This window comes from Chiloscyllium plagiosum, unplaced genomic scaffold (genome assembly GCF_037043375.1).
Source record: "Chiloscyllium plagiosum isolate Xiang-an unplaced genomic scaffold, Cpla_swu_hap1 HiC_scaffold_26, whole genome shotgun sequence".
In the NCBI taxonomy this organism is placed as follows: Eukaryota; Metazoa; Chordata; class Chondrichthyes; order Orectolobiformes; family Hemiscylliidae; genus Chiloscyllium; species Chiloscyllium plagiosum.
Window position 1 is genome coordinate 58818172 of NW_028270164.1, and position 18055 is coordinate 58836226.

At 41.7% G+C, this 18055-nt stretch overlaps 1 protein-coding gene across 2 annotated transcripts in view; it reads left to right on the forward strand.

Moving 5' to 3' along the window:
• The window catches only part of ipo9 (importin 9), a 74856-nt gene extending 64452 nt beyond the window's left edge, over window positions 1-10404 (forward strand). Inside the window, exons 21-24 of one of the 2 annotated variants that reach the window (XM_043717094.2) lie at window positions 510-632; window positions 6068-6181; window positions 6785-6861; window positions 7524-10404. In XM_043717094.2, coding sequence (XP_043573029.1) covers window positions 510-632; window positions 6068-6181; window positions 6785-6861; window positions 7524-7634 — 425 coding nt within the window. In that variant the 3' untranslated portion in view covers window positions 7635-10404. The remainder of the gene's footprint in view (window positions 1-509; window positions 633-6067; window positions 6182-6784; window positions 6862-7523) is intronic. The other variant, XM_087973782.1, reaches the window with a different exon arrangement.
• Window positions 10405-18055: the final 7651 nt, after the last annotated feature.

An 18055-nucleotide genomic window follows, 5' to 3' on the forward strand; every position in this document is an offset into this window, starting at 1 on the left:
ATAGTTGATGCAATGGGGTGAATATGCTTCTGTGATCTGTTGATGGTGGATTGACAAGTGAAAGTGAACATTTAATTTGTGGCAAATGATGAGATTGTTTTGGGTTGTACTCTCGTGGTAAATTTCCTCGTTTCTGGGCTTTGACATTTTCTGTGAAGAAATAATGTGTAGTCAGTTTTAAACTTGACTCTGTTTAAAGGTCAGAAGTCACATGATTTTGGAGTGGTGCTCCTTCATCGGATGAAGTCTAATGGTACTTCATCTGATAAAGAAGCAGTGCCCCGAAAGCTTGTGATTTCAAATAAACCTGTTGGACTATAGCCTGGCGTCGCGTGACTTCTGTCCCCCACAGTCCAACACTGGCACCTCCATATCCTGTTTAAAGATGCAAGTAATTAAATAGAGAGCTTTAATATGTGAAAAATTACCCCTGCAATCCTAATTTGTGTTTATAAACCTTCTTAGTCTGAAATTATTAATCTAGGCTTCATGATATTTGCTTTGAGCAGATCCAGAACGTTGGACCAACATTCCCCTTCTTGTAAAACTCTTCAAGCTGTTGATTGGTGAGCTATCCAGTGTCATGGAGGCAAACATCTCGCGGCAATCCACAGCAGCAGATTGGCATCAAGGTACCATTACATCAGTGTGAATGCTTGTTCGCGCTCTCCTTCCTTACCTCATAGACAGTTAAGTTGTCTGAGCTGATTCCAATTACTGCAGACATATTGTCCTTTATTGTTGATCAATAACTGAATTGTTTTTCTTTGTAGCTATCTGCTTATCTGCAGACTCTGTTTTACAAAGTACTGAGCTTAAAAACGCACTTCAAATTCTAACTCCATTAGCTTCTTTCAGTTTGTAACTGGAGGGCGATTAAATTTTCCCCTGCTCAGTGTTTCGGGAGCTATCTGAATCAATTCAAAGTTGAGTTTGTGATTTTCTGTCATATTGCCATAAAGCCATTAGATGGTGGTGTTGTCCCTTCTACTTATACAATCTATTCAATAGCACTAGCCATTGTATCAGGAGAGTCTTTGCACAGGTGCCTGGAGTCACACCATAGATTTCAGAATAGTTGTTGCACCAAGACTTGTGCCATTTCTTAACAGAATCACCTGTGTTCTTCAAAGCTGATTGGTAGTGCAAAGGTTGAGCATTGCTTTAAAAAAAACCTTTTATTGAAGCTTTTTGCCTTGTATTGCTCAGGATTATTCGCAAGAGTACCAGAGTAAATAAAAAAAATAACTTATGAGAGGAGAGTGCTGATTATTTAATGATGAGACTCTGATAGGTAGAGATATCACCATGGTGAACACACTAGTTAATGATGACTGACTGACATTTGACTCCAAACCTTTATTTTGAATCCTGCCTGATCTGCCATCCACACTAATCCACCTATCTAGTATCCCAACAGCTCCCTCACCTTATGAGCACATCAATCACAGATGGATTTTAACTCTGAAAAGTGTGAGGTGATGCAGTTTGGAAGAAGGAACAAGACAAGGGAGTACTCAATGGCAAGTCAAAAGGAATCTCAAGGGAATCTTTGGGTGTTTGTCCGTTGAACCCCGAAGGAGCAGGACAGGTGAATTGTAATTAAGGCATACAGATCATTTGTCATTATCAGTCTTGACAAAGACTTTATGAGCAAGGAGGTCATGTTGGAGTTGTACAAAACTTTGGGCCACAGCTAGAATACTATGTGCAGTTCTGGTCAATGCACAGTGAGAGGGAGGTGATTGTACAGGTGATGCAGAGATTCACCAGCATGTGACCTGTGATGGAGTGCTTTAGCTATGAAATGTGGCTGAGAAAGTGAGGACTGCGGGTGCCGGAGATCAGAGTTGAGTGTGGTGCTGGAAAACTACAGCTGGTCAGGCATCATCTGAGGAGCAGGAGAATCGACATTTCGGGCAGAAGCCCTTCAGGACGCTTGATGAAGGGCTTATGCCTGAAATTCAATTCTCCTGCTTCTCAGATGCTAGCTGACCTGCTGTGCTTTTCCAGAACCCCACACTCAACCTTGTTTTATTTGGAGCAGAGAAGGCTGAGGGGTACCTGATTGAGATGTATAAGATTGAGGAGCTTAGACAGAGTAGCTAGGGAGCAGCTGTTCCCTTCTGGAGAAGACTCAATAACAAGGGGGCATTTTTTTAATAAGTAAAGGGCAGGAGGTTTGGAGAGGTTTAATTTGAGAAAAATCTTTTCACCTAGAGGGGGGTGGAGGTCTGAAATGCACTGCGTGCGAGAGTAGTAGATGTGAGAAAACACACACCCTTTAAAAAGTAGGTGAATGAGCACTTGAAATGTCATAAAGTTCAAGATAATGGGCCATGTGGTTAATGTAAATTGGACGGTGTAGATTCTGAGCTCAAGGGCCTTTTTTATGTTCTATGACTTTGACCCACCTGGCACTCTCGCGGTCCCTCACTCCTTTATGACCCACCTGGCACTCTCGCGGTCCCTCACTCCTTCATGACCCACCTGGCACTCTCGCGGTCCCTCACTCCTTCATGACTCACCTGGCACTCTCGCGGTCCCTCACTCCTTCATGACCTACCTGGCACTCTCGCGGTCCCTCACTCCTTCATGACCTATCTGGCACTCTCGCGGTCCCGCACTCCTTTTGGCTTATCAAGTCTGTACCGCAGCTCTACGCACAAACTACACTAGCCCCACTTTCCCGCACTAGACCCATAGCCTTGAACATAATGGCTTTCCTAATATCCATCCACCCCATCGATCTTTGACTCTGATTGGAACTTCTGAGCCAAAGGCTTAAGAACCATTGTCCTTGTGTTGCCATATTTTTTGCCCTATCTACTGAGTACAGACCTCTTGTGATTTTGAACATCATGAATAAATTTCCCCTCTGCCTTCCCTTCTCCAAAGAAAATAGTCCCAACTTCTCCAATCTATCTTCATAATGGAACATTAAGTGTAATATCACTTGTAATTGCCGGCAGTTCTGTCAGGTAGTTTTGATACAATTGGGTGGTGCTAAAGTTCAATATGTGCCTCAGTCCTGAACAGTACAGTTTGGAGGGAATAGGTCAGATACCTTATTTTGGCTCGCCCTTGTCCGCATTAAGAGCTTGTCAACAGGGCACAGCACAAGTGAAATGGAAACAAATAGGAATTGAATTTCAAGGCTAAGAGGGCATTTGAGCCACATTCCAATGGAATGCAAAGTCTTGGAGATTATGTCTTTTAGTGAGATTTTAAACTAAAACAGCTGCAGTCTGTTCAGACAGATGTTAACAGCCCTGTGGTACCTCTTGCAAAACACTTGAGCTGCTCATCTTTCTCTCTAAAAGAAACTGATTTGCCTGCTCATCCACCTTACTCTTACTCTGAGTGTCTTATGATGTGAAAAATGGTTGCCACATTTACATAACTATAAGCCTACTTGAAAATAATTGCATGTGAAGTATTAGGGGATGTGGCAGACTCTTGCAATAACGTTCTGCATAAATATAGATACCTCACTTGCTTTTTCTTTAAGTGTGGGGCTAGGTTGAGAAAGGATAGGAGGTAGGATCTAGCTAGAAGAAACAGCAATCCACACCGACATTCAGATAGGGAAGGGTCCCGTACATGTGCCACATAGTTTTATTGTTTTAAATGTAAAATAACGCAGGCTCAGCGAAATCACCATCCACCTTCAGGAGAAGAAGCTGCCCTCAGATGGGTACAGTGCTGATGTTAGGCTAGTAATCCAGCCACCCTGATGAATAATCCAAACACTTTTGGGGGCATTTAAATTTAGGTAACTTAATAAATCTATAATAGAGGCTCAGTGATGATGATCATGAAATTGTCATGTTGTAAAACCCATCTAGTTCATTAATGTGCTTTTGAGAAGGAAATTTGCTGCTTTCATCCAGTTTGGCCTAGATGTGACTCCATACCCACAGAATGTAATTGATTATTAACTGAAGTAGCACCGCAGTGCACTGGTATATTTCAGTAGCACCACCTTGTAGAGGACACAATGCTGGCTTTGCCATTAATGCCCATACCCCCCCCCCCCAAATGCATAAAAAGTATAAAATGTTTGGCTTGTGGGGAAGTGACCATCAGCTTCACTTATTGCAGGTCAGAGTTTATATCTTGGATGCACTGGCGGATATTCTCTTTGGAGACATGCTTCTGTGCATTTTTTTTTAAAAAAACTGTTCACCAGATCCCCAGGTAAACCAAATTATTCACTGTGCCAAGAGTAGGAGTCACAGCTGATTCTTACTAAGTACTGCAATTTGTCAGTGAAATGGGTCCAGATATCCTGCCTCCCAATAACCATCTGCAACAGTGCCTCAAATTCAGTTGTGTTCAAGTTCATATTACAGCTATTGCAATGCATTTGAAAAGTAATGGTATCATTTTTTTTAAGTTTGTTTGAGAAAGAAATCCAGTTCTCCCAGGTCCTTATGCCAACCCCCACACACCAGGCCTTGTTATCACATGAAAGCTGAAAGAACTGCAGGTGCTGTAGATCAGAAACAAAACAGAAGTTGCTGGAAAAGTTCAGCAGGTCTGGCAACATCTGTGGAGAGAAATCAGAGTTAACATTTCAGGCTGAGTGACCTTTTCTAAGAACTCCAGGTGGTGTTATCACATGATCTACTGTTACACGCCATCTATCATTAGCTAATTGTCCACTAATCGCTATTCATTCTTCCAGGCTGATTTGTCATCCAATCCTTTTTCTGTCCAACAGCTCTCTCTTTGGGCTGTATCTCCACCAGTTATTTGATCTTTACTGCCTCCCGACACCCTATCTTCTGCATAAAAAGTAACTTTTTCCTAGCCACCATCAGTTCTGAGGAAGGGTCGCTGAATCCAAAACATTAATTATGATTTTTGTTCATAGATGCTGCCAGGCCTGCTGAATCTTCCCAGCAGTTTCTGTTTTTGTTTCATATTTACTATTTTGGTGTTCACTGTTTTACAGTAAATATGTAATGTTTTTCTGCACTGTTGCCATTAATATTGGTGTGAAGTTGGTGAAGCATGAGGTTTTGTTGAAGATTGAATGGATGGAATCTGTCGTAAAAGTTTGATCCCAGTCTCTCTCAGGTTAACCATTGTAATCCTGTTTTACTTGCTGCCTGTCTGGTCATTTTGGAGTTCTGTAAATAGTGCATAGATGCTTTCCGATGTGATGTCAAAATGATTTCTCCTGAACAGCTAGCCCCGGAGAGTTAATTAGAAATTTAGATTATCAGAACTGTGGGCACATTTCGCTGCTGGGCTCCAGTGAGCAGGACATCAATTTTACAACTTGGAGGACCAGGCTGACCAAAGCACAGCAATGCTTTTCCAGAAATATTGTGTGTCTTTTGTCATATGGTGATGATGTATCTTGCTGTCACAGAACCAACAGCTATCCTCATACTCGAGAGGGATGCGGAAGAATTAATGCGTCACTTTTTGCTTTGTTCAATAGAAACTATGTTGAAATAAGTGCAATAGCACAAAACTTTATCCAGCAAGACCCACCGTGTCTGTGTACATATCCAGCAAGCCAATGATCCTAATGAATCCAAGCAGTACAAAGATGTCTTGGAGTTGCTTAGGAAATAAAAAAGAACTGTGAGTGGGGTCAGTTCTAGCGTTTTACCTCAGCCCAGCCTTCTGACTTAAAGTTCAAGCTGCGATTGAGCAATGTTAATACAGTCACATGATCCATGGATTCTAACCCTAGACATCAATCTTTGAGAGAGGAATCCAGACAGTGCTGAGAGAGACAACAGTATGCTGCAGAAAAGCAATTTCTGAAGTTAAGACTGCGGAAGGAGCTGTACTCAACTTCAAACTGTGTCACAGCTAATAAGAATGTTCTTTTTCTTATACTGGGTGTCAAAATAGAAAGTTTTACATTTGTCAGCATTAATTACAAAAGTTGCATACAAAAATCTGGGAAATTTCAAAAAAAGTATTAGTAGTGAAGCATATTTTCCTGTTTTTCCATGGTTTTTGACATTGTTTACAATGGCATCTCTTTACTCTGAAATGCACAACTTTGTTAAGCTGATGTTTCTGTGTCTCATTTGTTCAGATGAAGTCAATGACATGTGGGAGGACCAGGATGATGATGATGAAGAGGATGATGAGGGTTTAGCAGGACAGCTGTTATCAGATCTACTCAATCCAGGAGCAGGTGTTCGATATGGTAAGATGCTTTATAAATATATGTCTGGAATTGATTTAGATAAAATTTGCGCAAGCATTGATTTTGAAAAGTATACAACACAAGACTCTGTATCACTGACCTCTAGATCTGAAGCATATAGTTCAAGCACACAAGATTTTAAAACCATGAAGAGAAATAAAGCTCAATTGTAAGCAGAGTTGAGAATTTAAAACTGGGATAATGTGTACATTCTTACTAATCATTCTTCATTCACAGGTTCCCATTAATGCGGTGTTTCAGTGACTTGCGCATACACAGTCAGGCCCTGCAAATTAATAAATGGCAAATGAGCAAGATGGGAGGTGATAGGTACATCATCAGCAATATTTTATTCTAATTTTCAGAGGCCTCTAATTGCAAAATGCAAATATCTCAGTTGACAGTGAAAGGGTGGGATCTTCAAGTTGCTTATTGATCAGCTTAAAAAGATCAGTCACCCCAGCAGGTTTCAATCTCCTAAATTAGACTTTCTTGAATGGTTGAATAATGACAACTGATTTCTAAAGTTTTTTGATGTGCTGTTTTGCACCGATTTGAAGCTAATTAAGGTTATGGGTAATAATGGTGTCTGTTTCTAAACAGATGATGATTATTACGACGAGGATGTTGAAGATGATCCAGACACTCTGAAGGATCCATTATATCAAGTTGATTTACAGGTATATAGGAGTTATCATTATCATTAAATGAAGGAGGTTGATTCTGGGTAGGGTGCTTTTGGAGGGTCAGTGGACTCGATGGGCTGAATGGCCTCTAACTGCAGTGTAGGGATTCTGTTAGAAAAATGAATTATGATTAAATTTCTGATCAGCATTAGAAAGATGCTAATATGGGATTGAGAAGCGAAGCTATCAGCATCATTGTTGGGTAAACTGTGTCAGCACAACAAGACATGAGAGAGAAGAGGGTTTGCAAAGAGGCAGTGAAGGCCATGTTTAATGGCAATTATTATTCTGTAAGGGCAGAGGACTATGTCAGGAATTATACATTAGGCTAAAACCTGAAGTCACATTAAGAAAAAGATCCTAAACGTATGCTAGATGAGATCATGCACCACAGCTAAAACAGCCTCCACACATTAAGGATAGAATGATGTATTTCAATAGTATGTTCAGCTCCCAGAACACTCATTCTATTAATGAGTCCTAGTGTTTCACTACCTGTCTGGGAAATATTTCCAACACAGAATCCCATTGTGCCTGTTAAGTAAATTTCCGCAAAATAACTAAAAATGACACATTGTGGAGAGCACGTTGTAAAATGGAATGAATTATACTCATTGTGAAATGTATTGAATACTGATCCTATGTTTTAATTGCAGGCATATCTAACAGATTACCTCCGTCAGTTTGCCCAGCAGCCCTGCTACACACCATTTTCTAATCACCTCAATGAGAAAGAGAAGAGAGTTTTACGCTCGATAGGTATTTAAAATCACCTGGAAGAGACCTGGGTTCCTCCACATTTACTAAGTCATTAATTGACACTTGAAGTCAGTTATTGTTAATACTGTTCCCTCTGTGCCAGCAGCTCATTTTATAGGGAAAGATTTCATTGTCACCCCTTTTCATCGTGGCTCCAACAGAATTGCTGCAGAGGCCTGACCTGAGGATTCACGGTTTCATTATAGGAAGTAAACATCTTGAAGTTTCTGCAGCTGGTGCTGTTAGGACCTGGAGGAAGCCTGGAGTGAAGCATATTCCCTCAAGAGGCAGAATTGACATTTTGGAATCTGCAAAGGAGCAGCTTTGGTTAAACTCTATTTTTGCTACAGAACACAGTCATTAAGTTACATGATGCACTTAAATGAATGAAGATGGAAGATTTGTGAAACATTTTGTTTTGCAATTGTTCTGGTAATTTGGTCTGAACAGTTCCTACTGAAAGTCGCTCCCTCACTGGAAGAATAAATATTAAGAGCCAGATTCTGAGGAGGTGACAACCTGGTTAAGCTCTATAGGATAAGCTTTGCTATGTCTGGGACATTTGTCTCCAACTGGGACACTGTTTCCATTCAAGAAAGAGAAACAAAATAAACTACAGTGAAACGATCAGATCTTGTGATCATGTTAATGCAGGAACACTGCATAGTAGGTTTGGGGCTCAGAATTCCTAGAAACTGTTTTGCAATGTTTCTTACACACGTTCTTTCTCCAATGTTAGGAGCAAAATTGACATGCAACACTTTTCTCAGAGGACCAAGGAACTTTAGACCTCAGTAAACCATCTGATGAACTAGATGGATTGAACTTCTCATTTAAAACAAACTGTTTATCTTACTGGGAGCTGAACATACTATTGAAAATACATCATTCTATCCATAATGTGTGGAGGCTGTTTTAGTAACTGCAGTGAGAGAGAGAGTGAAGATGGATAAGGAGAACAAAGGCTGAGGTGGGGAAAGTACTGAAGACCAGCGACTGGAGGGGGTGAGGGGAACGACGAAGGAGAGACTGGAGGGGGACGGCGGAAGAGAGACTGGTGGGGGTATGGGGACAGAGCTCAGTGAATAGTAAAAGACCTGTGGACAGGGTAGTTTGAGTATGTAGAGAGATGGAGGTCAAAGGCTGAGCAGGGGACAGATGGAAGAGTGAGGATTATGGGGAAAAAAGGATGCTTTGTATACAGGGGTCTGGTTTTTAGTGTAACTTTATGTGGGAGATCTAAGAGTTCTTCAGTGTATGTTTGGGGATCTGTTGGAGTTTTTCACGTATGATGTAATCACTTGTGTATGATGTGAAGATCCACCACCTAGCTCCTGACTAAACAGGACTGTGTTCAGACAGATGTGATCTCAGTCCATGATAAATTTATTCAACAGGTAAATTTGCAACTAATGAGACAAAAACACAATGTTTCAGCTGTTGAACTAGTCTCTGAAGAAATGTTCACTTTGTGATCCCTGAAGACTGTTTTCTTGCAATCACTGACTAAATAATGTTGAAATTCACTCCATGCATTTTGACATTTCACCTCGTGAAAAATGTTGGAGACATTTTGCACAAATGTGATTAGACTGTCTGTAATTGCTCTCTGGACAACTCTGAGACATCAGATTGCCTTCATTTCACGGAGCTGAAGCTTCCTAATGGCACGTCATTTGGAAAAACCTCTCCCACTGATGTTGTAGTGATGGAGTTGCTTAGAAAATAAGAATGACTCCTTTTAATATGATATTAAACCATTTTAATTTAAAACAAATCAAACATTAATTCTATTCACCCATTTCTCTTCTATTCAGTTTTGTCACCTGGCTGGTGTTCTGTTATTTGAAATGACCAGAATAACTGCTGTGCAAAGTAAAAAGTGTCACCAGTGCCATTGTAGCCATTTGAGATTTGAAATCATCTTGCTAGCTGTTGCTGTAATGAGCTCAGGCTGTGATCCCATTCATGGTAATTGGTCATTCTTTGTTTGCACTGCCTTTCCTTTCCTCATTGTTTCAATGCAAATAGAAATTACTTTCATTTTCTCTTCAGAACTGATAATCTTACAAACTGAAGTACCACTCACATGTAGATTTCCAATGTCTGCGTTACCCACGTTCCGTAGCTCAGAGATTGGTGAGATGAATGCTGAAGTATTCAGTGTTTAGGGCTACACCAGCAATTCCCAATATTTAACTATACAATACAATACGTGTCATTGCATTGTCTTATTGCACGTAAGCTATTTCAAATCTAGGGCTGCTCTCTCGTTAGAGAGGCAACTAACTGGTGGTGAGTTTAACCTGTGGTCAAACACTCCTAATGCAAGGAGTGAGATTGAGAAGGCGTGATCTTCACAGTAACCTTAGCCAGTACAGGAATTCAATTTTTGCCGTTGGTGTCCCTCAGCATCTCAGACCTGTCGTCCAGCTCACTGACCCCCTGGGAATTTGGCTGAAATGCGATGCAGTGTGATGTCAGCGGGGTGGATTCAAATTCATCACCACTTCTAACGAGAGAGTAATGCTCTCGTCCTCTGGAATATTTTTCTTCAAATACTTGATGAGATGAAGCAGATATAAATGGTAAGATGCTATCCCTTCACTAAGCAGTAGATTTATCAGTATACTTTGTTAGTATTAATATAAAATAATGATCACATTACTCTATCCCTCATCGGTGGGACATCTATCTTGAATTCTAAAGGCTCCCCTGTGAGTTAACCATATTACAGCATTTTCTTGGCCCGACTGCATTAAAGAAAACGTGAATGATTGCCTGAGTCTCTGTTTTTTCCTGTGTCCTTATTTTTGTGAGCCAAGGCAACCAAATGGACAAGATTGACTGAAATTATTTTTCAGTTACATTATAGGAAATTATCACCATGTGATTCGCTGTTTTAAAACATAAACATGGTAATCATCAAGTCTGACAAATCTGCTCCACTATTCAGTTAATACAGGTCCATGACTGACCTAATCTACCTTCCTGCTATATCCCTGCATCCCTTAATTCCTGTTAGTGTCTAAAATCCCACCAGTCTTGTATTAACTCAACAACGCAGCATCTGAAGTTTCCAATAATTTGCTCTGAGGTGACCTTTTTTGCAGCTGTCTTAAGTGGCTGACCCTTGCCCGAAGACTTGTGACCCTCGGTTCTAACTGTACAGTCATTTTAAATACTATCAGGTTCTACTGTCAATTGCTCCTACTTTAGGATCATCCTGGAGTACAAAAAGCTGGCTTATTTTTGCAATTTAAATCCTTCTGTCCAGTCCCTCCAAGTAATGTCAGAAGCTTATGAATATCTTTGACATTAAAATTGAAACTCTCTAAACAGCTGTTTTTGCCACATCATTTTCCACTTTCCTACATCTGAAGTGGGTCTGTGCCGTTTCTGAACTCCATCTTTCTCTAGTTTCTCACCTTGCTTCCTTCATACCCTCCCAGAACTCATCTCGTCCATGAGGCCCATTTCTGTTGTATTGATTCTATTCTCAATAAGCTGCTGATTATTTAACTCTTTCCTCCTTTTACCTGTGTTGGCCAATATTATAGGCTGTTCTCCTTGTTTTATTCCCCCCATCAAATCTTCCATTGTCACCTTCCTCAAACAAGTCAATCCCTCACCCCTCTCTCCTTGCAAACTAATGTGTCATCTCTAATCTCCCTTTCTTCTCCCAAGTCGTTTAAATGTGTTGTAATCTGCCAAATCCATTTCCATCTTCACTTGAATTCCACGTGTGAATCCCTCTGGGGTTTCTGCTGCTGCCACAAACTGTGTTATCCTTCTCTGCTGGTTAGATTAGATTAAATTCCCTACACTCTGGAAAAAGGGAATCTAATCTAATCTAAAATGTAGGGGGTATTGGATTCCTAGGGGAACGTAGCACGAACAGCCAAGTTTCTGGTATTGTGATTGGCGCTAATGCAATGGTGGGGGGGGGTACACCGGGTTCCAAGAGATCAATTGTGTTAGGGGATTCTCTAATCCGAGGTACAGATAGATGTTTCTGTGGCCAGCAGTGAAAAATCAGAATGGTGCATTGCTTCCCTGGTGCTAGGATCAAGGATGTCTCAAGGTGGGACCCAGAGAGATGGTGAGAGATTGATCTCTTTCTATCTGAGACTGGTACAGTTGAGAACAAAAGTGAGTCAAACAGTCAGGAACAAGGTAGGACTAATAAATTAAACTGCATTTATTTCAATGTAAGGGGCCTAACAAGGAAGGCAGATGAATTCAGGGCATGGTTAGGAACATGGGATTGGGATATCATAGCAATTACAGAAACATGGCTCAGGGATGGGTAGGACTGACAACTTAATGTTCCAGGATACAAATGCTACAGGAAGGATAGAAAGGGAGGCCAGAGAGGAGAGGTAGCATTACAGCTGTGCTGAGGGAGGATATTCCTGGAAATACATCCAGGGAAGTTATTTGGGTAGAACTGAGAAATAAGAAAGGGATGATCACTTTATTGAGGTGTATTATAGACCCCCTAATAGTAAGAGGGAAATTGATAAACCAACTTGTAAGGAGATCTCAGCTATCTGTAAGAATAAAAGGGTGTTTATGGTAGGGGATTTTAACTTTTCAAACATAGGCTGGGATTGCCATAGTGTTAAGTGTGTACAAGACAATTTTCTGATTCAGTAGTGGAAGGTGCAAAACGACCTACTCTTGGGGAAATAAGGCAGGGCGGGTGACTGAGGTGTCAGTGGGGGAGCACTTTGGGGTCAGCAACATTTAAAATAATGATGGAAAAGGATAGACCAGATCTAAAAGTTGAAGTTCTAAATTGAAGAAAGGCCAATTTTGACGGTATTAGGCAAGAACTTTTAAAAGCTGACTGGGGGCAGATGTTCACAGGTAAAGGGACAGCTGGAAAATGGGCGGCACGGTGGCACAGTGGTTAGCACTGCTGCCTCACAGCGCCAGAGACCCGGGTTCAAATCCCGACTCAGGCGACTGACTGTGTGGAGTTTGCACATTCTCCCCGTGTCTGCGTGGGTTTCCTCCGGGTGCTCCGGTTTCCTCCCACAGTCCAAAGATGTGCAGGTCAGGTGAATTGGCCATGCTAAATTGCCCGTAGTGTTAGGTAAGGGGTAAATGTAGGGGTATGGGTAGGTTGCGCTTCGGCGGGTCGGTGTGGACTTGTTGGGCCGAAGGGCCTGTTTCCACACTGTAATCTAATCTAATCTAAAATGGGAAGTCTTCAGAAATGAGATAACAAGAATCCAGAGAAAGTATATTCCTGTTAGGGTGAAAGGGAAGGCTGGTTGGTATAGGGAATGCTGGATGAGTGAAAAATGGAGTGTTTGGTTAAGAAAAAGAAGGAAGCATATATAAGGTATAGACAGGATAGATTAAGTGAATCCTTAGAGTATAAAGGCAGTAGGAGTATACTTGAGGGCAAAAAGGGGACATGAGATAGCTTTGGCAAATAGAATTAATGTATTTGTAAAAACCCTTTGGATTCTCTTTAAGGACAAAAGGGTAACTCCAGAGAGAATAGGGCTCCTCAAAGATCAGCAAGGCGGTCTTTGTGTGGGCCGCAGAAAATGGGGAAGACTAAATGAGTATTTTGCAACAGTATTTACTGTGGAAAGGGATATGGAAGATATAGAATGAAGGGAAATAGATGGTGACATCTTGAAAAGTGTCCATATTACAGAGGAGGAAGTGCTGGACTTCTTAAAACGCATAAAGATGGATAAATCCTCAGGACCTGATCAGGTGTACCCTAGAACTCTGCAGGAAGCTTGGGGAGTGATTGCTGAGCCTCTTACATTTGGATCATCGATAGTCACAGGTGAGGTCCCAGAAGACTGGAGGTTGTCTAACATGGTGTTACTGTTTAAGAAGAGCGGTAAGGACAAGCCAGCGAACTATAGACCAATGAGCCTGACGGTGGTGGTGGGTAAGTTGTTGGAGGGAATCCTGAGGGACAGAATGTACATGTATTTGGAAAGGCAAGGACTGATTAGGGATAGTCAACATGGCTTTGTGCGTGGGAAATAATGTCTCACAAACTTGATTGAGTTTTTTGAAGAAGTAACAAAGAGGATTGATGAGGACAGAGTGGTAGATGTGATCTATGTGGACTTCAGTAAGGTGTTCAACAAGGTTCCTTATGGGAGATTGGTTAGCAAGGTTAAATCTCATGGAATACAGGGAGAACTAGCCATTTGGATACAGAACCTCCACCTCCAACTAATGCACCTAACTCCTTGGTGGAGGAGGGTTGTTTTTCAGACTGGAGACCTGTGACCAGTGGAGTGCCACAAGGATTGGTGCTGGGTCCTCTACTTTTCATCATTTATATAAATGATTTTGGATGTGAGCATAAGAGGTACAGTTAGTAAGTTTGCAGATGACACCAAAATTGGAGATGTAGTGGACAGTGAAGAGGGTTACCTCAGATTACAACAGGATCTTGGTCAGATGGGCCAATGGGCTGAGAAGTGGCAGATGGAGTTTAATTCGGACAAATGTGAGGTGCCGCATTTTGGGAAAGCAAATCTTAGCAGGACTTATACACTTAATGGTAAGGAGCGTTGCTGAACAAAGAGATTTTGGAGTGCAGGTTCATAGCTCCTTGAAAGTAGAGTCGCAGGTAGATAGGATAGTGAAGAAGGCGTTTGGTATGCTTTCCTTTATTGTTCAGAGTATTGAGTAACGGAGTTGGGAGGTCATGTTGTGGCTGTACAAGATATTGGTTAGGCCACTGTTGGAATATTGCGTGCAATTCTGGTATCCTTCGTATTGGAAAGATGTTGTGAAACTTGAAAGGGTTCAGAAAAGATTTACAAGGATGTTGCCAGGGTTGGAGGATTTGAGCTATAGGGAGAGGCTGAACAGGTTGGGGCTTTTTTCTCTGGAGCGTCGGAGGCTGAGGAGTGACCTTATAGAGGTTTACAAAATTGAGGGGCATGGATAGGGTAAATAAGCAAAGTTTTTTTCCTTGGGGTCGGGGAGTCCAGAAACCGAGGGCATAGGTTTAGGGTTGGGGGGGGGGAGATATAAAGGAGACCTGCGGGCCAACTTTTTCACATAGAGGGTGGTACGTGTATGGAATGAGCTGCCAGAGGAAGTGGTGGAGGCTGGTACAATTGCAACATTTAAAAGGCATCTAGATGGGTATATGAATAGGAAGGGTTTGGAGGGATATGGGCTGTTTGCTGGCAGGTGGAACTAGATTGGGTTAGGATATCTGGTCAGCATGGACGGGTTGGATCGAAGGGTCTATTTCCATGCTGTACATCTCTATGACTCTAAGTCCACACTAACCCTCCAAAGAGTGACCCTATCCAGACCCATTTCCCTCCAACTAATGCACCTAACACTATAGGTAAGTTAGCATAACCAGTTCACCTAACCTGCACATCTTTGGACTATGCAAGGAAACTGGAGCAAAACCATGGGGAGAATGTGCAAACTCCACACCGTTCCTGAGGCTGGAATTGAACCTGGCACTGAGATGCAGCAGTGCTAACCACTGAGCCACCGTGATGCCATTGACATTTTGACATTGTCAGACCACATCTTTCTCCTCCAGCACTCTCCATATCCGTTATCAAGGAAAGATTGCTCTCTCCTGTTCCTGTCTTTGAGACCTCATCCACAGTACTGTGTGTAATTTTGATCTCCTTATTTAAGGATGGAGGGCATCGAGAAGCCATATGTGCATCAGAGGCAGTTCAGAGAATCTGATTCTTGGGACAAAGGGTCTGTCATTTGAAGGAATGTTAAGCACTTAGAATGGGCCTTTATTCATTGGAGTTTAGATAAATGACATTCATACTAAAATAAGATTTTGAAGGCAAATTTAGAACTAGGGTGGGGTGCAGGATACAGTTTCAGAATGAAAGGTTTTCCATTTTAGTCAGAAATTAGGAATTTCTTCTAGGTGATATTAATCTTTGGTTTACTACTTCCTGCAAAGCAATGGAGCTGGTCATTGAATATATTCAAGGCCAAGTTACATTTCTGATTGACAAGGGAGTTAGGGGTAGGAATGAATTTGAAGATCCCAACCAGGGCAGCCATATTGATTGAAGCATTGGTCAAAATGGTCTGCACACATTCTTAGTAGCTAGAGTATTATTTGCAAACAGTTTTTCTTCCAGCTCATTACCTTTGATGTCCCCTGACTTTGGGCCCTTCCTATCAATATTGTGTCCCTCAGTGATATGTTTCAAAAGAGCATTAGTTTTCATGTGTACTCTTGACAACATCCAATCTAGATTAGATTAGATTAGATTCCCTACAGTGTGGAAACAGGCCCAACCCATCCACACCGACCCTCCGAAGAGTTACCCATCCAGACCCACTTCCCTCACCTATCACTATGGGTAATTGAGCATAGCCAATTCACCTGACTTGCACATCTTTGGACTGTGGGAGGAAACTGGAGCACCCGGAGGAAACCCACGTAGACACAGGGAGAATGTGCAAACTCCACACAGACAGTTGTCCAAGGCTGGAATTGAACCTGGGACACTGGTGCTGTGATGCAGTAGTGCTAACCACTGAGCCACACCTAACCTCTCCAAACCCTGTTTTGACTCTTCCACGCTTATTAAATTATCAAATACTGTAATTTTTTGCAATTGTCTATTGGGAAGATTAAACCCATTGTCCTCTCAACTCTGCTTCCAAGCGACCAACTCCATCCCTCTCCCTTGTATCTACAGTTCCATTTTCATCCATATGTCTATCTAATGACCATTTAAATGCCCTTAAGTTGGTGAATCTACTACTGTTGCAGGCCCAATGTTCCATGCCTCTACTACTTTCTGAGTAAAGAAACTACCTCTGACATCTGTCCTATATCTATCACCCCTCAGTTTAAAGCTATGTTCCCTCACCCTAGCCATCACCATCTGAGGAAAAAGGCTCTCACTGTCCACCCTATCTAATCTTCTGATTATCTTATGTCTCAATTAAGTTACCTCGCAACCTTCTTCTCTCTAACAAAAACAGCCTCAAGTCCCTTAGACTTTCCTCGTAAGACCTTCCCTCCATACCAGGCAACATCCTAGTAAATCTCCTCTGAACCCTTTCCAAAGCTTCCACATCCTTCTATAATGTGGTGACCTATAATGCAAACTATATGCAATAGAGTTTTGTACAGCTGTAGCATAACCTGATCGCTCCGAAAATCGGTCCCTCTACTAATAAAAGCTAACACATGGTATGCCTTCTTAACAACCCTGTCAACCTGGTTGGCAACTTTCAGAGATTTATGTATACCAACAGAGATCTCTCTGCTCGTCTACATTACCAAGAATCATGCCATTAGCCTAGTATTCTTTATTCCTGCTCCTTCCAAAGTGAATCGCCTCACACTTTTCCACATTAAACTCCATTTGCCACCTCTCAGTCCAGCTCTGCAGCTTGTCTTGTTCCTCTGTAACCAACAACATCCTTCAATAGCATCCATAACTCCACCAACCTTAAAGTCATCCACACATTTACTAACCCATTTTCTATGCCCTCAGGTTGTTATAAAAATGACAAACAGCTGTGGCCCCAAAACAGATCTGTGCAGTACACCACTAGCCAATTCAACTAGCCAATGTTTGATCTAAATCACCCTCAATCCCATGCCTCTGTATTTTGTGCAATAGCCTATCATGGGGAGCTTTCTCAAATGCCTTACTGAAATCGATATGCACCACATCAACCACTTTACCCTCGTCCACCTGTTTGGTCACCTTCTCAAAGAACTCAACGTTTGTGAGGTATGACCTACCTTTCACAAAACCGTGTTGACTATCCCTAATCAATTTATTCCTTTCTAGTTGATTAAAAATCCTATCTCTAATAACTTTTCCCAACACAACCGAAGTAAGGCTCGCTGGTCTATAATTACCAGGGTTGTCTCTACTCCCCTTCTTGAACAAGGAGACATTTGCTATCCTCCAGTCTTCTGGCACTTTTCCTGTAGACAATGACAACATAAAGATCAAAGCCAAAGGCTCTGCAATTTCCTACCTGGCTTCCCAGAGAATCCTAGGATAAATTCCATCTGGCCCAGGGAATTTAATTATTTTCACACTGTCCAGAATTGCTAACACCAATTCCTTGTGAACCTCAATCCCATCTAGTCTCGAAGCCTGTATCTCCATATTCTCCTCGACATTGTCTTTTTCCAGAGTGAATACCAATGAAAAATATTCATTTAGCATTTCCCCTAACTCTCAGACTCCACGGGCAACTTCCCACTACTATCCTTGATTGGCCCCAATCTTTCTTGAGTCAATCTTTTATTCCTGATATACCTATAGAAAGCCTTAGGGTTTTCCTTGATCCTATCTGCCAATGACTTCTCATTTCCCCTCCTGGCTCTTCTTAGCTCTCTTTTTAGGTCTTTCCTGGCTAACTTGTAACTCTCAAGCGCCCTAACTGAGCCTTCATGTCT